At 46.9% G+C, this 22898-nt stretch overlaps 1 protein-coding gene and 1 long non-coding RNA gene across 3 annotated transcripts; one reads left to right on the forward strand and one right to left on the reverse strand.

Moving 5' to 3' along the window:
* Positions 1-1054: 1054 nt before the first annotated feature.
* TRIM52 (tripartite motif containing 52) lies at positions 1055-6940 on the reverse strand. Of its 2 annotated transcripts, none has more exons than XM_015452391.4 (2): positions 5822-6940; positions 1055-3092 (listed from the first exon to the last, which is right to left on the reverse strand). In XM_015452391.4, the coding sequence occupies exons 1-2, from the start codon at positions 6629-6631 to the stop codon at positions 3072-3074; spliced, it is 831 nt and encodes a 276-aa protein (XP_015307877.1). In that variant the 5' UTR covers positions 6632-6940; the 3' UTR covers positions 1055-3071. The 2 variants fall into 2 exon arrangements, with proteins under 2 accessions (XP_015307877.1, XP_005558901.2); XM_005558844.5 differs by having other exon boundaries at positions 1055-3362.
* Positions 6941-7020: 80 nt separating this feature from the next.
* On the forward strand, positions 7021-13094 carry LOC135971501 (uncharacterized). The gene is made up of 2 exons (XR_012414488.1): positions 7021-7061; positions 9342-13094. It is a non-coding gene; the product is annotated as an uncharacterized lncRNA (long non-coding RNA).
* Positions 13095-22898: the final 9804 nt, after the last annotated feature.

A 22898-nucleotide genomic window follows, 5' to 3' on the forward strand; every position in this document is an offset into this window, starting at 1 on the left:
ACCATCCTGGCTAACACGGTGAAACCCCCGTCTCTACTACAAAAAAATTAGCCGGGCGTACTGGTCGGTGCCTGTAGTCCCAGCTACTCGGGAGGCTGAGGCAGGAGGACGGCGTGAATCCGGGAGGCGGAGCTTGCAGTGAGCCGAGATCCCGCCACTGCACTCCAGCCTGGGCAACAGAGCCAGGCTCCGTCAAAAAAAAAAAAAAAAAAAAAAAAAAGAAGGAACAAGAAATCAATCAATCCTGGTTTAGATGACAACATGGATCAGGTTTTTTTGTTGTTGTTTTTTTCTCCAGACAGTCTCACTCTGTCGCCCAGGCTGGAATGCAGTGACGTGATTTCGGTTCACTGTAACCTCCACCTCCTGGGTTCAAGCAGTTCTGCTGCCTAGGCCTCCTGAGTAGCTGGGACTACAGGCGCCCGCCACCATGCCTGGCTAATTTTTTGTATTTTTAGTAGAGACGGGGTTTCACCGTGTCAGCCAGGATGGTCTCAATCTCCTGACCTCGTGATCTACCTGCCTTGGCCTCCCAAAGTGCTGGGATTATAGGCCTGAGCCACTGCGCTCGGCCTGGATCAGGTCTTTATGCCAAAATGAATCATGCAGTCTAGGCTCAGTAGGATAAGGCTGTTAAATGTCTGATAAATTGGGAAGGAAAAAAATATGGAGTCAGTAAAACAGTAGGCTGTCTAAAGCTGAAGGGCAGGTATAATTGGAGTGTGCTTAAGTGTATTAGAAGGCTAACAGCTAAGGTCATAGTGCAATGGGAGTTGATTTCAGATGTGTAGCCAATCTGTGTGAAGATGAGATCCGGGGTACAGTCACAGAAGTAGAGGAACAAGTTTAAACAGTCTGATTTGCGATACAGCAGTGAACAGCTGAACCTAATAAGGAAGGCATTCAATAAACAGATGAGCTATATGTTTTTCCTCAGTGTTTTTGTAACCCACACCTCTACTTTTCATATACCTGAAAATCTCCCATTCGCCCCTTACGTGTTATTTAAAATTTCAAAATTGAGTGTGATTAAAATTAATGAAAGCAATAGTAATTTTAGAAGGAAAAAAATTTATTCAGATGAGGTGATAGCCATGTCACTGTTAAGCCTGAACTTTTCTTTCCTGGGTGGTGTAAAAGGTTCAAGAAAACAAGCTGCTTTTAATAACACTCTTGCAGTCTTTTCTCCCCAGAGCTAAATATATCAAAACATTAAAAAATTAAAAAGTTTTCGAATAAAGCTTTTTCATCTGTTTAGTCATTTTATACCCAAGTTTCTCTAGAGTATTTATCTGGAAGTTTCTAGTCAAAACAATTAGACTTTGAGTTTCACAAACTCCTCTTGAAGCTCTTTCAGTGAGGCCTGCACATCAGTATGAAACACATTCTTTCCAAAAGCTACCATAGGTAGATTTTAGGAACAAGCTCAGGAGAACATCACTCAAAATAATTCCAAGTATTTCACTTTTTTCCTTCAAATGACATTCATGAATCTGGTCCTCGAAAGACTAGTCAAGAAAATTAGACATTTTTTAGCATTAGTTTGCTCATACATACATATGCTATATTCTTATGTCTATTTTTGGCAAGTTTTGATGTTCATTATGAAATGAACACAGCGAAATTGGTGTTTGCCCCTTGACATTTCAATGTCAATGTATTTTAAGCTTCAGTGTGTTAAAACTCTGCTGAAAATTTTTAACTTTTGAAATGTTCAAGTATAGATTCTTTTTCATGGTTCTTCCAACCTTGGGGTTGTTCTGTCCACGAGTTCAGCAGAATCCATTTTTCCTTGACAACCAAGAAACTTCAATATGTAACAGAAAACATGGAATGGCATTTAGATCTTCAAAAAGCAGGGCAAACTGGAATGGATATACTGTTTCTCACAATGGTCTATGCTGACAGCAAGGCTGAAGATTTCCAGTAGGTTATGGGTTATCAGTGAAAGTTGATGCTTGGTTGTGACAGCTGCAGTATATCTTGAATGCCAGTTTTCTTCAATCTTTGCCAAAAACCCAAATTTAACACAGTTTGCTGTATTGCCATTAATATATACTGCTATAAAATTTCCTCCAGCTTAGTTCATTTGATACAGCTGCAAGTCTTTGGTGGTCAAGTAGTAGGCTCACAAAAACAGCACATACACAGTTTTGAAAGCCTTATTCTGAATGTAAGCAAAATACAGTTTTCTTCATCAGTAGATTCATTGCAACTAACAGCAATGAAGGATGAGCCGATGTTTTTTTTTTTGAGACAGAGTCTCGCTTTGTTGCCCAGGCTGGAGTACAGTGGCGCAATCTTGGCTCACTGAAAGCTCCGCCTCCTGGGTTCATGCCATTCTCTTGCCTCAGCCTCCTGTGAGCTGATATTTTTTAAGATCTGAAGTTTGATACATTCAGTCATTAATTCAGAGTTAAGACTGCAGAAGTAGATGAAGAAATTCTGGAATTCTTTATTTGTGGCAGCACTCAGAATGCAAGGTTTCACAAGTTTCTCCATTTTTTTCTCCTTTGCAATTAAAAGGGCTATTTAATATTAAGCTTTCATGGCTTTGAAGATTCCTGTGAATATTTCAATGCTGTCCAGTCTTAAAGCTGCAGAGAATCGGGCTTTGCAGAACACTCCACTGTTTTTAATGGCATGAATTTAGCAGTGTTTGGCATGGTGTCACTGCCCAACACTTTCAGATAACTCAAACTGAAGAAGTTGACCCTATCTTCTGCATAATAACATGAATATATACTTGCGAAAAGCCTCAAAAAATTTTTTTTGGCTGCCATTTTTAGCTACCTCAAAGGAGATAAGAGAAAAACAAGGAGTACTGATGATGGAAGCATCTGGTCCCTCTTGCAGAGTGATGAATGATTTTATTGGTGGCAGCTGGGTGGCAGGACAATCCAGGCATCCAGTTATGCCTGGGCCCCAATAAGTGAAATCTTTGTTCATTTTCTTTTTATACACGCGTCTGCTTCCTACAACCCGACACCATTTAGTGGTGCCCTTGGTCATATCTAAATGATCTTACTTTCATAATCCTTTGATTCTAGCTTGCAGAGTCAAGACGAACTCTAACTCATGGGATGGACAAACTGGAAGATGTAAAATAAGTTAAGGCTTTCTGGGCCAAAAAGCCTCTTTTTACACAAAAATCAAATTTTAAAAGAACATTGACCTCAAAACAATAACACCGTCCTGGTTATGCAATAGAAATAGCTATATAAATGGAATCATATCCTTAATGAACACCTCCTGTGGCTACCCAACTTTTCACACATCTTATTGATTATAGGCCTTGCTGTGAATGCTTTCTTGCTCTATCTGAAGTATTCCCACCAAAGAGCTGTTTCCAACTTTATTTCCTATATTATGAAAAATGAAGTTTTCAACATTGTAACAAAGTATATGATAATGTATACTATATTAAATAAACCATTATACAAAAATAGTTCCTTGTACTGTTAACTATTATTATGACTTTGGTCAGTAAAATTCTAAATCATGCAACTATAATTTACATGTTTACCAATGGAAGGAAGTGACAATGAACTGCATAAAGAATGAAAGAGACAGCGGGGAGCGATGGCTCACGCCTGTAATCCCAGCACTTTGGGAGGCTGAGGCGGGGGGATTACGAGGTCAAGAGATTGAGACCATCCTCGCCAACATGGTGAAACCCTGTCTATACTAAAAATGCAAAAATTAGCTGGGCATGGTGGTGTGCACCTGTTGTCCCAGCTACTCGGGAGGCTGAGGCAGGAAAATCGCTTGAACTCGGGAGGAGTAGGTTGCAGTGAGCCGAGATCGCACCATTGCACTCTAGCCTGGCGACAAGCGAGACTCCATCTCAAAAAAAAAAAAAAAAAAATTGTGTCTTAACTGTGCACTTATCAATATTTACTATAAAATGGGGGAAGGGGATGATGATAAAAGTTAGCAGAGGAGGGCCAGGCACGGTAGCTCATGCCTGTAATCCCAGCACTTTGGGAGGCCCAGGTGGTGGATCTCCTGAGATCAGGAGTTCGAGACCAGCCTGGCCAACATGGCGAAACCCCCTCTCTACTAAAAATACAAAAATTAGCCAGGCATAGTGGTGCATGCCTGTAATCCCAACTACTAGATGTGCTGAGGCAGGAAGATCGCTTGAACCTGGGAAACAGAGGTTGCAGTGAGCCGAGATCGTGCCATTGTACTTTTGCCAGGGCAACAGAATGAGACACCATCTCAAAAAAAAAAAAAAAAGTTAACAGAGGAATGGAAGATTCTCTCTTTTCCTCAGCTTCAGTGTACTAAGACCCAGAAGCATAGGACATAAGTTTTTTCCATGGGATAATTTAGTTATTACTTTGGGTGAAAACATGGTGATAGGATTCGTCCTTAAAGTCAGACTAGTGTAACAGAGGTAGCAGTGATTTATGGTTAGATTTGTGTCTTAACTGTACACTTACCAATATTTGCTATAAAATGGGGGCAGGGGGTGATAATAATATCTACTATATGAAGCCTATAGGACAGTGTTCTGTGTGTTTTGACTGCAACTCAAAGTAAGCATATTTTTAGACTAAGTATACACATGTATATATATAACTTAAAAGTTTCCTAAAGCAATACTTACCCTTACTATGTCCATGTGTTCTAATATTTTCTCTTATTTCATTTTGAGGTAATGCTAGGCGTGACCCATTTATTTTATTTTAAGACCCACTAATTGGTCAAAAAACTCAATTTGAAAACCACTGCTATAAGGAGAACAAGAGGAAATACATTTTATAAACTATAAAGCACTACTAAGATGTGAGCAACTGCTGCTGAATATCCAGGTCAACCTTTATGGGCCTGAAGACAACCTCTCTTTCGTTTGGGCACTGCCAGGAGTCAAATCTACCTAGACTTTTGGTAAGGAAGATGGTACTCATTGTCATTGAGACAATTATCTAATGTTTAGAAGTCAAGACTAGAAAGCAAGGCATTAACCATATCAGCACCCAAACAAGGGAAGACAAGTTACAAGAAAGCCAAGTAAAACAGCAAACATTTGTTTAGTGCTTTATGGTTAACATATGTGATCTCTTTTAATCCTTATAATCCTAGGGAAAAAGTGAAGCTCAAGGAGGTTGACACCTGTCCAAGACTAGACAGTAAGTGGCAAAGCCAGGTCACCTGATCCTAAATCCCACAATCCTTCCACTATGATAAAATACCAGGAAAGAAAAGTGATCAGGATATGAGGCACATTCTGATCCATCAAAGATGCTTTGCCTTGCTCTAGAAGGAAAACAGATCCTACTCAAGGTAGGATGCAATCCAGACTTTCAGAGGAGGGTGTGGCCAGTTGCTACCAGTAGTCTAGGACTCACACCTGGCATTTCTTTCTACCAATATATCTATTTTGACACTGTTTGTGCTGAGGTCCCAAATGTCTATTATCTCCAAGTACTGTGGCTTTCTATTCCTATCTGTACCTGTCCCAGGGACTTGGTCAAGGACTCACATTAGAGAGAAATGAAGTACTGGGTATCTGTTACTCGTGTCCCGCGTACTTAGGTAGACAAGACAGTATTAGCAGTAGTGGTCCGCTTCCAGTGACCATCATATTATTTGTTCAGCTTCCTCTGGGGAAGCCAATCTGCCCCAGCCTTCATGGTTTTGTGTCTCTTTTTTTTACCCATATGACCATCTCTCTTCACTGTGTCTCCCTCATCGAATAAAGAGTGTAGCAACTAAGTAGCTGAGGAGGTGGGAAAGAATGCTACACATTCCCCAGCACTCCTAGTTACCTTTCCACTCCCTTCAGCCCCCCACATTCCCTCATTTCTCTCACCTGGTACTCCTGAACCACCTCCTCCAAAGGCACCACGCTGTGCTGTTTGTGGCTCCTGGATTCTCGGCACACCACACAGATGGCCTCTTTGTCCACCTCACAGAAGAGTTTCAGGGCTTCCTGATGTTTGAAGCACATGCCCTGATCATTACTCCGGTTCCCCCGACAAGGAGTGGGGCACATCTGGCAAATTATCTGGACCATGTTGGCCAGCTGCAAGTTGGGACGAAAGCTGCGACGTGTGAAGCTCTTTCGGCACTGGGGGCAGGTGAACTGCCCTGGAAGGGGCGAGGAAGGAGGCGGGTGGATGTCAGGATACAGCTCTTCATCTTCGTCCTCATCGTATGCTTCCAGTATTTCTTCTTCTCGGTAGACATCAATTCTCAGGTCAGGTCTCCAGCCTCCTAGGTAATAGTCCTGATTTTCCTCTTCTTCTTCCTCCTGGTCCCACATATGGTCTACGTTGTCCCAATTAGTTATACCACTGTCACCGAGCCAGAGTTCACCGTCCTCTTGGTCTTGGAACAACTCTTCGTCAGCATTCCCTCGATACAACACCTCTCGAATGGAGCCGTCCCATCCATCCACGGCCCCCACCGCTTCGCCGTCCTCCTCCTCCTCCCATTCATCTTCCTCCTCGTTCTGGTCCTCCTCGTCCTTCTTACCCCACAGCTGGGTCACACACCCTCGGCAGAAGTTGTGCCCACAGCTGATGGACACGGGGTCCTTGAAGTAATCCAAGCAGATGGCACACACCGCTTCCTCCTGAAGGGTCTGCATGGGGCTGGGAGTAGGGGCATAACCAGCCATCTTAATGCCTGCGGCAGGTGTCGTTACCTCAGCTTGGAGCTGCGGAGCGGGGACGCGCCTGCAGGCCTGCTCCAGACTACTCTGGAGAGCCAAGGCAGTCCTCAACCTTGCTCTTCCTTCTCGGCCCCGCAGGGCAGCTTTAATCCCCTCTCTCAGGGTTCGAACGCCCAGATCCAGACTCAGCCTCTCTCTGGGATCGGTGGGGACAGACCAGGCTGCAGCCCCCAGCTGCTCAGTCCAGTCACGTCTCTCGCTACCCTCAGGGTGTGCCCTACACTGCGGCGTCCGCCTCAGACGCAGCAGCCAGCTACCCGGCCCGAGGCGACGCAAAATGACGTCTCGCTCACGCACACGCTCGGGAGAGACGCTCTAGGCTGGCGGAGGACCACGTCTCTATGGTGTGCCAGGAGCCGCGCCGGCCGGGAGTTGGGTGAGCTGGGGGGCGCCCGGGCCGCGCCGCCCGCCCTAGCTGGGCTAGTGCTGCACATTCCAGCCAGCCCCCTCCCCAAGACCCCATTCCCAATCCCCTTCTCAGCTCCCTCGGGCCGGCAGAGCGGCTCTCATCAGGTCAGCGGCGGACGCCGGGAAGCGGCCCGGCTTGGGAGAGGTAGTTTGGTTGGTTGGCTGGTCAACCCTCGAGGGGGACTGGGTCTCCGAGCTGTTGTCCGGCCTGAGCGGGAGCCCCGGGAAGTTTAGAGGGAAGGGGGATAAATCTCTCCGGGAAGCCCCGCCCGGGCCGGGGCCGAGTTGGTCCACGGCGGTGGGGAAGCTTCGGACACCACCCTGGTGCTGTCCCCTGTCCCGCCGTCCGCGCTTGGGGTGCCTTGGTGGGGATCCGGGCGCCCAGTGCCCCCCGCTGTCTTCCCGGAGTCGCCGGGCTGCAGCTCCACGCAGGCCTCGGACCCAGCCTACCGGCGCCCGGGCCTGTTTCCGCTTGCGGGGCCGCGGCTGCGCAGTATTGCGGCGTCTCCCAGCAAAGCTGCGCCCCGGGCGTGGGTCCCCTGAGGGGGCCGGGGCTTAAGTTCCCTTCGGTTCTGCCGCCTGCCTCGGGGTAGGGGTTCCGCGTTCCAGCCCTGAGCTCTGTGAGCTCGGCCGGGAGGGGGCTGGATTTGGGACCACACTTCCTCACCGCCGTGGTTTAGACTTAGAGAGCGGCTGGCCCCTCCTTCCTGTCCGGTGTCCTCCACTGTTATGCCCTTTATTCCTGCCTGGGGAGGGAGGGCTGGGGGCGCCGTCTGGGTCTGTTTTCCACCCCAGCGGGGCCCTAGGGCAGTGTCATTTAGACCCCACTCTGTCACCTTTCCTGGAGAGGGGCCCTGATCCAGGGCTGAGAGATTTTTTTGAGATGGAGTTTGGCTGTCGCCCAGGCTGGAGTGCAGTGGCGGGATCTCAGCTCACTGCAAGCTCCGCCTCCCGGGTTCACGCCGTTCTCCTGCCTCAGCCTCCCGAGTAGCTGGGACTACAGGCGCCGCCACCACGCCCTGCTAATTTTTTTGTATGTTTAGTAGAAACGGGATTTCACCGTGTTAGCCAGGATGGTCTCGATCTCCTGACGTCGTGATCTGCCCGCCTCGGCCTCCCAAAGTGCGGGCTGAGAGATCTTACAGTGTGAGGGGGAATGAGCCCTTCGGGAAAGGCTTCTCAGGGGTTGTCTCCTTCTGTCTTCTGTCCCTCCAGGTAGGGACAGAACCAGGTCAGGCCTGGACTTGCAGTCCCGGAGAACAGAGGATGGAGATGGGGGCTGGTGCTCATGGGCTCTGTGTATGCCTTCTGTGTGGCCTGGTTCTGTGTATAAATGTTCCACCCCAGTGCTGAGGGCCAAGACACCCCCTTGGCTTTGGTGCTGGGGGCATCCTGGGGCAAGGAGTGTAGGCAGAACTCCTCAACGTTGGAGATTTGGGGAAATTGTGTCCCCTCCCTTTTAGACTCCTGTAGCCCCCTGCAGTGGCAAGATCTCAGCCCACGGCAATCTCCACCTCCTGGGCTCAAGCAATCCTCCCACTTCAGCCTCTGGAATAGCTGGGAACACAGGCATGCACTACCACTCCAGGCTAATTTCTTTAGTTTTTGTAGAGACCGGGTTTCGTCATGTTGCCCAGGCTGAAGCACCATGGCTATAGTCACAATTATTGCACACTACCACCTCAAACTCCTGGGCTCAAGTGACCCTCCTGCCTCAGCCTGCAGAGTAGCTGGGACTACAGGCATGCACCACCATGCTTGACTTAACCATTCTTTTTTAGATTTTTTTTTTTTTGAGACAGGGTCTTGCTCTGTTGCCCAGGCCAAATGCAGTATTGTGATCATGGCTCGTTGCACCCTTGATCCCTGGGCTCAGGTGAACCTCCTGCCTCAGCCTCCCAAGTAGCTGGAACTACAGGTGTGCATTACCACATTGGGCTAATTTTTATTTTATTTTTTTGTAGAGATGAGGTCCCGCTATGTTGCCCAGGCTAGTCTTGAACTCCTAGTTTAAGCAGTCCTATCTCAGCCTCACAAAGTGCGGGAATTACAGACCTGAGCCACTACGCTCAGCCCCATACAAGTTTTTTTTTTTTTTTTTTTTTTTTTTTTTTTTACCTGCCCTTCAGTAAGAAGTACATTGCACATACTGATCCAATACAGACCTGCATATATATAACAGAAACAAAATTTCTGCAAACTCTTCTTTCCCTTATGACATCCAAGGCACTCTGATATTTTATTTCAGTAAAATGCTGTTGAAGACCCACGGACGTGACTGCACCCCTCACTAACTGGTCACTGGTTTGGGGAGGAACACCAATGTCCCAGTGGAACCTTGAGAACACCTTGGAGTCCTCCTCTTCCTCTCTGGACCTGAGCCAAACTGTGAGTGGCACAGAGCAAGGACCATATGTATTCTGTTCATTGTTGCATACTCAGTTCATTGACCACAGTGCCAAGCACACAGTGAGCACTCCCTGTGTATCTGCTAAGTAAATCAACGAACAAACCCAACACATTTCAGCCAAGTCCTGCTGATTTGTTTCTCCTCCGTTCCAGCCTTACTTCTGCCAGCCTTACTTACTTCCAGCCTCACCCCCATCAGCTTCAGACTGGATAAAAGGAAACCATTTCTCTAAAGGATCACTTGCCCTCTCACTTCAGGCCATCCTGCAGCCACCAGAACCTTCCACATGAAATGAAAGGCTTACCACTTCATAAGCTTTAAGGAAATTCTTGGCCAGGTGCAGTGGCTCACTCCTGTAATCCCAGTGCTTTAAGAGGCCAAGATGGGAGAATTGCTTGAGCCAGGTGTTTGACGCCAGCCTGGGCAACATAGTGAGACCCTGTCTCTACAAAAAAAAAAAAAAAAAATTGGCTGGGTGCGGTGGCTCATGCCTGTAATCCTAGCAATTTTGGAGGCTGAGGCGGGTGGATCACTTGAGGTCAGGAGTTCGAGACTAGCCTGGCCAACATGGTGAAACCCCATCGCTCCTAAAGATACAAAAATTAGCCAGGTGGGGCGGCAGGTGCCTGTAATCCCAGCTACTTGGGAGGCTGAGGAGGAAGAATTGCTTAAACCTGGGAGGTGGAGGTTGCAGTAAGCCAAGATCGTGCTACTGCATGCACTCCAGACTGGGCAACAGAGTGAGACTCCATCTCAAAAATAACAAAAATAAATAAATAGCCGGGCGCGGTGGCTTACGCCTGTAATCCCAGCACTTTGGGAGGCCGAGGCGGGCGGATCACAAGGTCAGGAGATCGAGACCACAGTGAAACCCCGTCTCTACTAAAAATACAAAAAATTAGCCGGGCGCGGTTGTGGGCACCTGTAGTCCCAGCTACTCGGGAGGCTGAGGCAGGAGAATGGCGTGAACCCGGGAGGCGGAGCTTGCAGTGAGCCAAGATCGCGCCACTGCACTCCAGCCTGGGCGACAGAGCAAGACTCCGTCTCAAAAAAAAAATAAATAAAAAAAAAAAAAAAAAAAAAAAAAAAATAAATAAATAAAAATTTTTTAAAAATTACCTGGGTGTGACGGTGTGTGCTTGTAGTTCCAGCTACTTGGGAGGCTGAATTGGGAGGATCATTTGAGCCCAGGAGGTCAAGGCTGCAGTAAGCAGTGATCGTGCCACTGCCCTCGGCCTGGGCAACAGAGCAAGACGCAATCTTTAAAAAAAAAAAAAAAATCCTGGCCAGGTGCAGTGGCTCATGCTTGTAATCCCAGCACTTTGGGAGGCCGAGGCGGGTGGATCACGAGGTCAGGAGATCGAGACCATCCTGGCCAACATGGTGAAACCCTGTCTCTACTAAAAATACAAAAAATTAGCCAGGCGTGGTGGCGGGCGCCTGTAGTCCCAGTTACTTGGGAAGCTGAGGCAGGAGAATGGCGTGAACCCGGGAGGCGAAGCTTGTAGTGAGCTGAGATTGCATCACTGCATTCCAGCCTGGGCAACAGAGAGAGACTCCGTCTCAAAAAAAAAAAAAAAAAAAAAGCCAGGGGGAAGTCCCAACCCTGGGCTTGTCTTCTTTCTCCTCTTTGTGGAGAAGCTCACAGATCCGGGTGCAGCAGAAGTGTGACTGCAGCCCAGGCTGCCTCCCTGCGTCTTCTTACCTTCTCCTTGCCCTGCACTGCCACACCAGCGAACGGTAAGATCCACAGGAGCCACACAGCTTCCCCGCAAGGCAAACAGCTGGGGTCAGGGGTCAACCTGCCAGCTGCCCACGCCAAGGGGACAGCTGCCACACCTCACACTGGCCTGGGGCACCATCTTCTACTTGCCTGAGTCCTGCTAACCCTTCCCTCCCGGAGCAGCCTTTGGCCTGACTTCTTGTCCCCAAGGGTGGTCAGACACATGAGGCTGAGAGTGCCAGTCCCTCCCATTGCCAAGGGCACCGCTGTCCAACCTTGCCGTGTCTGTGCCTTCACTGGACTCTGAGCTCCTGGCAACTGCATGTAACTTCACCTGTTTCTTGTAATTGGATTTCCTTTGGAGGGGAGCCCAGAGTCCTGCCCATGGAACCACAAAATCCATTTGAGAACCCAAGGGACCCCAGAACATCTCCACAAGCCCCTGACAACCTGGACAACTGACAACTCCTCCTCCTGCCATCCCCAAGGTGGCCTCCCCGCCACAGAACTCCGTGTTCCTTGCATGACTGTCCTTGCTGTTCAGCCTGGGCTCTGCAGAGTGCATCACCCAGCCTCTCACTCCCACCCCGGCCTTCGCACATGCTGGTCTAAGTCGTCTGTGCCTGCAGACATTAAGGTGGAGGAACGTGATTCCACCAGCACCCCACAGCCTGTGAGGAGGTGAACACAGGGATTGTGTGTCTAAGTCCACGGAGGGATGAACAGGCCCAGGAAGCAGGAAAATCCTCCTGCCCAGGCCTTGCTCCCACCCCCACTGTCTCCCTGCGTGGCACCTTCTGGTCTCAGCTCAGCCAAACACAGGCATTCTGGGCCCGGCTGGACTAGCCTGGACACCTGCCTCTCCCTTGGCTCCTTCCTCAGCCGCTCCTGTGACGGGACAGACGGTGAGCCTAGAGTGAGTGCCAAGGATGTGAGTGTAGCCTCTGGTGTGCATGCCACAGTCTCGGGAGTAGGCCAAGCAGCAGGCACGTGATGAGGGCTCTGAGCACCCTCAGGCGCAGAGAAGCAGCTTACAGATCCGGCAGGTCAGGGTGGCAGCTTGGCAGGACTTCTTCCTCCAGATCACAGACAGTGGGAAAAGCAGCCTCCACCCCACAGGTCACTGGCTTTGTGTCCTGACGCTCCTGGGAATGGATTCCCTCCCTTGACCCAGACCCAGGCGGCCTCACCTCAGCCCCAGGGATTCCCGCTGCGGGAGGCCAGGGCATGTCCCGCGTTGCAGAAGTGCTGAGTCAGATTTCTAGGCTTCAGGCAGCCCTGAGATCCACCCCACTTGGCACACACCTCTCCTGCTGACCTCTCTGGAGTTGGTCTCAAACCACCAGCTGCTAGCCTTCCCTTGAACCCAGCTGAGAGCCGTGCCGAGGGACTAAGGGGTCCTTGGAGCAGGCCCTTAGAGCCTACCTGGTGCTCAGGCCTCAGGTACCTCCTGTTCCAGAGATAGAATGTTCTGGAAAGAGCAGCTGCAGCGGGTGCACTCAGGGCTGGCTTTCCTCAGCAGTGTTGCTGCCACTGCATTTCTCAGGACTCTAATTTCAGAAATCGCATCCGTGGAAACTCACACCAGTCATCTTATGCTGGAGAAGCCTGCACAAGAGTCTACCTGGGATGGTTCAATTCCAGGTCATGGTGGGGAGATGAGCCCTTGCACACAGCCTGGGGACCGTTTGTCAGAGGTGCAGAGAGGCTGTGCAGCATGGCGGAGTCACACGGACATTGGCAAATCACAGCCAAGGGCCAACTCTGGCCCTCAGCTTCTTTCTGTAAGGCCCAAGAACTAAGAACAGTTCTTAAATTTCAAAAGTGTTGTAACAAAAGAAAACGAGGAATTGTAAACAAAACAAAAAGGAAGATGTGGACAGAGACCATATCAGGCCAGAAAAGTCTAAAATCTTTAGTATCTGACACTTGACAGAAGTTTGCTCACCCCAGGCTAGGAGGCTGGAGCAGAGGCCCCCTGATTGCCTCTGATGTGGAGATTGAGCCTTATGTCTGTCGTCTTGTGCTGGGACATGGGTTGGTGACCCCAACGTGATCGCAGTTGTCATCCTGCATTCCCTCCCTCCCTTGTGCCAGCAAGTAGATGCACACTGGGGTTATTAATGAGTGCTGCTGTTCTGGTACAGGAGTCCCCCCTACTCCTCGGGAGATGTAGTCCATGACGCCAGCTGATGCCTGAAACCTAAGATGACATGGAACCCGAGGGCAATCGATCGAAATACGTTTCTGTTCATGTCCCCGCTCATACATGGAATCCCTTTTCCATCTGAACTGGGCACTTGCCATGTACTGTGGCATCACTTTGGCTGTTAGAGGCGTGGTAGCAAAACTAACACAAAGCCCTTTTTTCTTTATAATTTGAAGGACAGAAGGTCTGTTCTTACTGAAGATTTTTGCAACCTCAATATACAATTTTTTTCTTATTGAGAACATTCCCCTTTTCACTTAAAGGAGTACTTTATGGCTTCTCTTTGGCACACCCGAATTGCTAGCATCCCTACTGTGTGCGTTGGGGTATTATTAAATAAAATAAGGGTGACTTGAGCGGCGTTCTGCCGTATGCAGTTTGATAGCTGAGATGGCTGCTGAGTGACCACGGCAGGGAGGGTGGACAGTGTGGAGACCCCGGACACAGGGGTGGAGCAGCATGGCGCCTCAGACCCCGGACACAGGGATGGAGCAGCACGGCGCCTCAGACCCCGGACACAGGGGTGGAGCAGCACGGCGCCTCAGACCCCGGACACAGGGGTGGAGCAGCATGGCGCCAGATGCCACACACCTCAAGATGGAGCGCCCTGTACAACTCAGGAACTGCTTTTTTATGGGATTTTCCATTTAACATTTTCGGACTTCAGTTGTTCCCGGGTAACTGAAACCTCAGAAAAGGAAACCAGATAAGGGGAAAGGCTGCTGTGCTGATTTTCCTCTCGAGACCCTGCATTGGGGGCTGGAAACAGATAAAGCAGCATTTCCTATCCTCAGATTGCTTATGGTTCCTGGGGGAATGGATGCAGTTGTCACACAGCTTGTCATGCAACGGACACAGTAATTCATGCCAAGGTTAGTGTGAGGGGCATTCAGGAGTCACAAGCATCCTCCCCAGTCAGGTGGGTGTGGGGACAGGCTTTTCTGCAGAGCACCGAGGCTAACCATCATTCCATGCACCTTAGCGCCACTGCCATCCCACTTCTCCCATCTACATATATCTTTAAAATCAGCTCTGCTGGGCCGGGCGCGGTGGCTCACGCCTGTAATCCCAGCACTTTGGGAGGCCGAGGCGGGCAGATCACAAGGTCAGGAGATCAAGACCATCCTGGCTAACAGAGTGAAACCCCGTCTTTACTAAAAATACAAAAAATTAGCCAGGCGTGGTGGCGGCACCTGTGGTCCCAGCTACTCAGGAGGCTGAGGCGGGAGAATGGTGTGAACCCAGGAGGCAGAGCTTGCAGTGAGTTGAGATCACACCACTGCACTCCAGCCTGGGCGACAGAGCGAGATTCTGTCAAAAACAAAAACAAAAAATCAAGTGAAGAGACAACCAGCAGAATAGGAGGAAATATTTGTGAAGTATTTATTCAACAAAGGATTTGTATCCAGAATACACAAGGAACTCAAACAGTGCAACAGAAACAAACCCCAAATAATCGGATTTTAAAACAGGCAAAGGAGCCGAATACACATCTCTCAAAAGAAGACATACCAGTAACCAATACGTATGTGAAAAAATGCTTAACCTCACTAATCATTAGGAAAATGCAAATTAAAATCACAATGAGATATCATTTTATCCCAGTTAGAACAACTATTATCAAAAAGACTTTCAGAAAATGACAGATGATGGTGAGGATGCAAAGAAGGGAGCTTTCATACACTGTCGGAGGGAAGGTAAATTAGTGCAGCTGCTATGGAAAACACTATCGAGGTTCCTCAAAAAACTAAAAACAGAGCTACAGTATGATCCAGCAATCCCACTACTGAAGACTTATCCACAGGAAAAAAAAAAAACTGTTTATTGTAGCACTATTCCAAACAGCCAAGATACGGAATCTACCTAAGTCCACACCAACAGATAAATGGTTAAAGAAAATATCATACATACACCCACCGGAAAACTATTTTATGCTATAAAAAGAATGGTGTCCTGTCATTCACAGTGACATGGACGAGCTTGGAGGACACCTTGTTAAGCGACATAAGCCAGGGACAGGAAGATAAATGCCACATGTTGTCACTCCTACGTGGGAGCTAAAATAGTTGATCTCATAGAAACAGTAGAATAGTGGTTACCAGAGGCTAGGAAGGATGGGTGGGTGGGGAGATAGCCAGAGGTTGGCTCACAGACACAAAAATACAGCTAGACAGGAGGAGTAAGTTCAAGTGTCCTGCACCACTGTAAGATAAGTGTAATTAACCCTAATTTAATGTATATTGTCAAATAACTAGGGGGGAGATTCTGAATGTTCTCAACACAAAGCAATGGTAAATGGGTGTCAGATGTGCTAATTACACTGACTGGATCATTACACATTGCATGCACGAATTGAAACATCACATGTACCTCATACACATGTACAATTATTAGGCGTTAATCTAAAAATAATAAGAAAACTGAAAAAAAAAAAAAAAAGAAAGAAAACAAAAAGAGGGAGGCGGAGGGAGACTCCATGACTGTCCGAGGGAAGGTGTAGTGCTGGGGAGATCCTGCCACTGCCCTGCAGAAGGAGGGACCCTGATCCCAGGAGTGCCACTGTGGCGCTGGCAAAGGCCAGGAGAGGAGGCTCCTTCCCAGCTCCGGAGGGAGTGCCCGTACCTTGGTTTCTGCTTAGGGGAACCCGCCTTGAACTTCTGATCCCCAGCACTGTGGGAGAATCAGCGTGTGGTGGTTTAAGCCAGCATGCTATGGTCATCTGTCACAGCAGCGGTGTGAAATGACCACGCATCCTACTGACCAAGGCCTGCTGCATCCTGCGAGTCCCAGGGCCACTTCAAACCTGTGAGCGCTGCAGGCCCTCCCTGAGCCAGGCAGGGAGGAGGAGGCCTGGTCTGGGAGGAAAGGCGGCCTCAGAGCTTGTGAGCCCACTATCTCTGGGCCACCACCGAGACAGAGGCCCAGGGGATGGAGAATGGCACAGGCACCCTGGTGCACCCTCCATGAAGCAGAGGTGGTAAAGGCACGCACATGCTCTCCCCAGGTGTGGGGAAGGCAGGAGGGAGCAGGTAACCCCAGGTTAGGCCAGGTGAGAAGGGGACAGCACACACCCAGTTGTTCCATAGCTCACACCTGGGGACCACAGGGTGAGCTACACCCACCTAATTTTCATTTTTTAAATTTTAAAAAATAATTTTCTTTTTTCTTTGAGACAGGGTCTTGCTCTGTGCCCAGGCTGGAGTGCAGCAGTGTGGTTTCAGCTCACTGCAACCTCCGCCTCCCAGGTTCAAGCAGTTCTCCTGCCTCAACCTCCACAGTAACTGAGAATACAAGCGCCCATCACCATACCCAGCTAATTTTTAGTAGAGATGGGGTTTCACCCTGTTGACCAGGCTGGTCTTGAACTCCTGATCTCAAATGATCTGCCCACCTCAGCCTCCCAAAGTGCTGGGATTACAGGCGTGAGCCACTGCATTGCCCACCTAGCTAATTTTTAAATAATTTTTTCAGTTTTTAATTAATTTTTTTTTTACATTTTTGAATTAACTTTTTTAAAAAGTTTTAAACTAAGTAAACATAAAAAAATCTTCTTTCATTTTCCAACAAATTCCATTAATTTATATTTCAAGTTTCCACTTCTTAGATGAAAAAATAATCTAGTCAAACTTTGGGATTTCTCAGGCACCTCAGGTTTGAAAGTCACCTTCTGTGTTACCCACCTCTCCCCTTGCCTTCCATCCTGAGCTCCAGGGCTACAATGAGAATAGTGGATCCTTCTCACTGCTGGTTGGGGCCTGCTCTGTCATGACCACGGATCCTGGGTCCATGCTGTCCTTGGCAGGAAGTGCCAAGGGAGGGACCCTCTCAGCTGCTGGAGTCAATCTGTGGCACTCTGTGAGGCTGGACACGAGGCACCCCTGCTGGCTCACTCTCTGAGCTGCTTACTAAAGCTGTCAAGCAGGAAGTCTGGAGATGCTGGCTACATATTTTGAGAAGCCCTGTGCAAAATACAAATGCAGAAGCCCTTGGTGAGAAAAGCAGTGGGAAAAGTTCAGTTATACATACTCGACTATAAATATTTTTCTTGTAAAATATGTTATTATTTATAAAACATAATAGTACTGATAGGGCCGGGCACGGTGGCTCACGCCTGTAATCCCAGTACTTTGGGAGGCCGAGGCAGGCGGATCACCTGAGGTCAGGAGTTTGAGACCAGCCTGGCCAACATGGTGAAACCCCGTCTCTACTAAAAATATAAAAATTAGCTGCGCGTGGTGGCACGCACCTGTCATCTTCTCAGACACCCAACTACCGGCTCCCGAGCCGGGGCAGCTCCCTGTCAACTTTTCACCGCCCCCCACCCAGCCCCAAATCCCTGATCTAACCCCAATCCGCGATCCAGCCCGGTCCACCACAGCCTTCAGCAGCCTCCGACCTCTCAGACCCAGTGAGCCTCGCAAAGCCATTAGGCGCGCGCCTGCACCGCGGGGCCGCCCGGCTCCCAGAAGCCGCTCCCAGGAGGTGCGCGCCGGCAGGTGGGGCTGCAGCCCGGGGCAGGCGCCGCTGGGCTAGCGGGTTCTCCTGCGCTCCTCCGGGCCGCCCGAGGACCACAGGCGCAGGATCGCAGGCGCGCAGCCCGCCCGGCCTCAGGAGGACGGCCTGTCTGGCCGTGCGGCCCCACTTAATCTTAACAGCAAATAAAACTCAACAGTGTGCTGTGGTATATTCTACAATGATTCTACACAATTGTAGATTGCATTAGAATAAAACTTTTAAAAATTATTTTCTTGGCAACAAATGGACACTCGAAATTTTATTTAATTATTATTATACTTTTTAAACAGAGTTTCACTCTTGTTACCCAGGCTGGAGTGCAATGGCGCGATTTCGGGTCACTGCAACCTCCGCCTCCCAGGTACAAGTGATTCCCCCTGTCTCAGGCTCCCAAGTAGTTCGGATTACAGGCATGCGCCACCACACCCGGATGTATATATATATATATATATATATATATATATATATATATATATATATACACATTTTTTTTTTTGTATTTAGTAGAGACAGGGTTTCATCATGTTAGGCTAGTCGCATACTCCTGACCTCAGGTGATCCACCCGCCTTGGCCTCCCAAAATGCTGGGATTACAAGCGTGAGCCACTGCGCCCGAGGAAAATTTTATTTTTTAATAATGCCAAGTGATTTCATTTTAAATTAAACTGCACCATAAATTGGATTATTGTCCTGCACGTAGTACCTTGCTCTTCAAACAAAAACATTTTTTAAAGACCAAATATATTGCATACTTTTTAAAAAAAAGCTCTGGCTGGGTCATTGGCTTACGCCTGTAATCCCAACACTTTGGGGAAGCTGAGGGAGGAGGATTGTTTGAACCCAGCAGTTTGAGACTGGCCTGGGAAACACAGTGAGACCCTGGCTCTACAATAACCTTTCTGTAAAAGTTAGCCAGGTGTGGTGGTGCACAGCCGTAGTCCCAGACACTTGGGAGGCTGAGGCGGGAGGATAGCTTGAGCCTGGGAGGTTGAGGCTGCAGTGAGCTATGACTGCTCTCCAGCCTGGGTAACAGCAAGAACCTGTCTCAAAAAAAATGTTCTTACTGTTTAAGAAATTATGAATGACATTTATTTTATGTTAAACCAGTGTATTTTATCTACAAAAGGAGTAAGAGATAATAATAGAAAAATTGGCACATAAAGGAACAAAAATGCTAAAAAAATTAAAATTTACCAATAATCCTATCACCTAAATTTATAATTCTTAATAGAATTAAATGTAGGATTTTAAAATAAATTGCTTTCAATTTACTTAAACATACAGATTATTTTTAGACCCTCTTCAGGCATCCCTCGTTGAGTAAGTTCCATGATTTACAGGCCTACTCTCTCTATTGTTAAATATTTTATTGCTTCCAATGAATAACTTTTTTTTTGAGACGGAGTCTCACTTTGTCGCCCAGGCTGGAGTGCAGTGGCGAAATCTCTGCTCACTGCAAGCTCCGCCTCCTGGGTTCACGCCATTCTCCTGCCTCAGCCTCCCGAGTAGCTGGGACTACAGGCGCCTGCTACCATGTCCAACTAATTTTTTGTATTTTTAGTAGAGATGGGGTTTCACCGTGTTAGCTGGGATGGTCTCGATCTCCTGACCTCGTGATCTGCCCGCCCCGGCCTCCCAAAGTGCTGAGATTATAGGCGTGAGCCACCACGCCTGGTCAAATAACATTTTTTATAAACATTTTCACAGAAACATAATTTGGGCACATTGAGACATGTTTTCTTTTCAAAAAGTCCTACCACTTTAATTACTGTATAAAAAGATATTAGTGAATTTTCACACATATTGACTAACGTCCTACAAAATGTTGAATCAATTTATATTTTCAGTACCAATCAGCAAATTAATGTCCATTATGCTTTCCCTTCACCAAAACTGACAGTTATATTTTATTTTGCTAGACAAAAATACATACTATTTTAATTTGCATAAGTGTAATAAATAAAAAGATTAAATTTTTTTCAGATGTATCATAGGGCATCATTTTTTCTTGAGTCTGGTGGGTGCTTAGTTCCTTTAAAGCACTAATCACGTATACATTAATTTTATGTGCGAAACAGTCATTAAATACAATTGGAAATATGGAAAAATAAATAGCTATATTAAGAAAAAAACAAATAGAGCTTCTGGAATTGCAAAATTCACTAACAGAATTTCAAACCACAGTTGGAATCTTTAACAATAAACTAGACCAAGCAGAAGAAATAATTTTAGAGTTTGAAAACTGGTCTTTCAAAGTAACCCAGTCAGACAAAAATAAAAGAAAAAAGAACTGAAAAACAAAGCCCTTAAGAAATATGGGATTATGTAAAGTCACCAAACTTACAACTTATTGGCATTCCTACAACAGAAGAATAAAAAGTAACCAACTAGGAAAGTATATTTAAGGTAATAATTTAGGAAAAGTTCTCTAGTCTTGCTAGAAAGGTTGACATTCAGATATAAGAAATTCAGAGAACACCTGTGGGATAGTAAACAAGATGCCCATTCCTAAGGCATACACAGTCATTAGAATAGCCTTGGTCAATGCAAAAGAAAATATATTAAAGGCAGCTCAAATAAAGGGCCAAATTACCTATAAAGTAAATTAGATTAACAATAGACTTCTCAGCAGAACCCCTGCAATCTAGAAAATATTGGGGCCTAGCTTTAAACTTAAAGAAAAAAACAATGCCATCCAATAATTTCTTTTTTTTTTTTTGAGACAGAGTCTGACTTTGTTGTGGGGAAAAGACAGAGAGCTCAGCCTGTTACTGTGTCTATATAGAAAGAAGTAGACATAAGAGACTCCATTTTGTTCTGTATTTGACATGCTGTTAATCTGTGACCCTACCCCCAACCTTGTCCTTGCAAGAGACATGTGCTGTGGTGACTCAAGGTTTAATGGATTTTGGGCTGTGCAGGATGTGCTTTGTTAAACAAGTGCCTGAAGGCAGTATGCTGGTTAAAAGTCGTCACCAGTCTCTTAATCTCAAGTACCCAGGGACACGTACACTGCCAAAGGTCGCAGGGACCTCTGCCTAGGAAAGCTAGGTATTGTCCAAGGTTTCTCCCCATGTGACAGTCTGAAATATGGCCTCGTGGGAAGAGAAAGACCTGATTGCCCCCCAGCCTGACAGCCGTGAAGGGTCTGTGCTGAGGAGGACTAGTGCAAGAGGAAAAAAGCCTCTTGGCAGTTGAGATAGAGAAAAGCATCTGTCTCCTGCCCGTCCCTGGGCAATGGAACATCTTGGTGTAAAACCCGATTGTATGTTGTTTACTGAGAAAGGAGAAAACCACCTTAGGGCGAAAGGTGGGACTTGCTAGCACAGTGCTGCTCTTTATGCACTAAAAAGGTTTATGAAGATGTTTACATATGCATATCAAGGCACAGCACTTTTCCTTAAACTTGTGTCACAGAGATCTTTATTCCTGTGTCTTACTGCTGACCTCCCTACGATGATCCTATTGTCCTGTCACTTCCCTTTTTCTAAGATGGTAAAGATAATGATCAATAAATACTGAGGGAACTCAGAGACTGGTGCACCGTGGGTCCTCTGTATGCTGAGCACCGGTCCCCTGGGCCCACTCTTTCTTTCTCTATACTTTGTCTCTGTGTCTCATTTCTTTTCTCAAGTCTCTCATTCCACCTAACGAGAAACGCCCACAGGTGTGGAGGGGCAGGCCACCCCTTCACTTTGTCACCCAGGCTGGAGTGCAGTGGCATGATCTCAGCTCACTGCAACCTCCACTTCCTGGTTCAAGCAATTTTCCTGCCTCAGCCTCCCCAGTAGCTGGGATTACAGGCGCCCGCCACCAGGCCTGGCAAATTTTGGTATTTTTAATAGAGATGGAGTTTCTCCATGTTGGCCAGGCTGGTCTCGAACTCCTGACCTCAGGTGATTTGCCTGCCTCGGCCTCCCAAAGTGCTAGGATTACAGGCATGAGCCAATGCGCCCAGGCATGCAAGAATTTCATAACCTGCCAGACTGAGCTTCATAAACAAAGGAAAATAAAGTATTTCCAGACAAGAAAATGCTAAGGGAAGTCATTACCACCAGACTGACTCTAAAAGAAATGTTTAAAGGAGTTCCACTAGTGAAAATAAAAGAATGATACTTGCTACCATAAAAACATACATGAATACAAAAGGTACAGAACCTATAAAGTAATTAAACAATTGAGACTACAATGCAACAAGGCTATAAAAGGAAGAAAACCTAACATATCAATATTCAGCTTGAATGTAAATGGCTGAAATGCTCCACTTAAAAGACACAGAGTGGCAAACTGGATTAAAAAAACAAGACATTTCTGCTGCCTTTGAGATCCATCTCATGTGTAATGACACCAATAGGCTCAAAGTAAATGGATGGAAAAAGATTCATCACATAAATGAAAAACAAAAAAGAGGTATTGCTATTCTTGTATCAGATAAAGCAGACATTAAACCAACAACAGTAAAAATAAGAATACAAAGAAGGGCATTATATAATGATAAATGTTCAATTCAACAAGAAGACTTAACTGTCTTAAATATATATGCAGCTAACATTGGAACACCCAGATTTTTAAAATAAGTATTACTAGACCTAAGAAAAAGAGATACACAGCTGTACACTAACAGTGGAGGACTTCAACACCCCACTGACAGCATTAAGCAGATTATTAGTTGGGCAGATTATTAGGCAGAAAACTAACAATGAAACTGTGGACTCAAATTGGACTCTTGACCAAACAGTACTAATAGACATCTACAGAATACTCCACCCAGAAACCATAAAATATACATTTTTCTCTTTTGCACATGGAACATTCTCTAAAACTGACCACATGCTCAGTCATAAAATAAGCCTCAATAAATGTTTTAAAATCACAACTATATTATCTTTTCAGACCATTGTGGAATAAAATTAGAAGTCAATATCAAGAACTCTCAGAACCACAGAGG

Source organism: Macaca fascicularis, chromosome 6 (assembly GCF_037993035.2).
Source record: "Macaca fascicularis isolate 582-1 chromosome 6, T2T-MFA8v1.1".
Taxonomy (NCBI): Eukaryota; Metazoa; Chordata; class Mammalia; order Primates; family Cercopithecidae; genus Macaca; species Macaca fascicularis.

What these genes read in the sequence shown, in the direction of transcription:
- TRIM52 (XM_005558844.5), bottom strand. Translation starts at nt 6,631, where the DNA reads ATGGCTGGTTATGCCCCTACTCCCAGCCCCATGCAGACCCTTCAGGAG. An exon ending in AGGTGGTTCAGGAGTACCAG is followed by an intron (nt 3,363 to 5,821) that starts GTGAGAGAAATG and finishes TTCATAATATAG; the next exon opens with GAAATAAAGTTGGAAACAGC.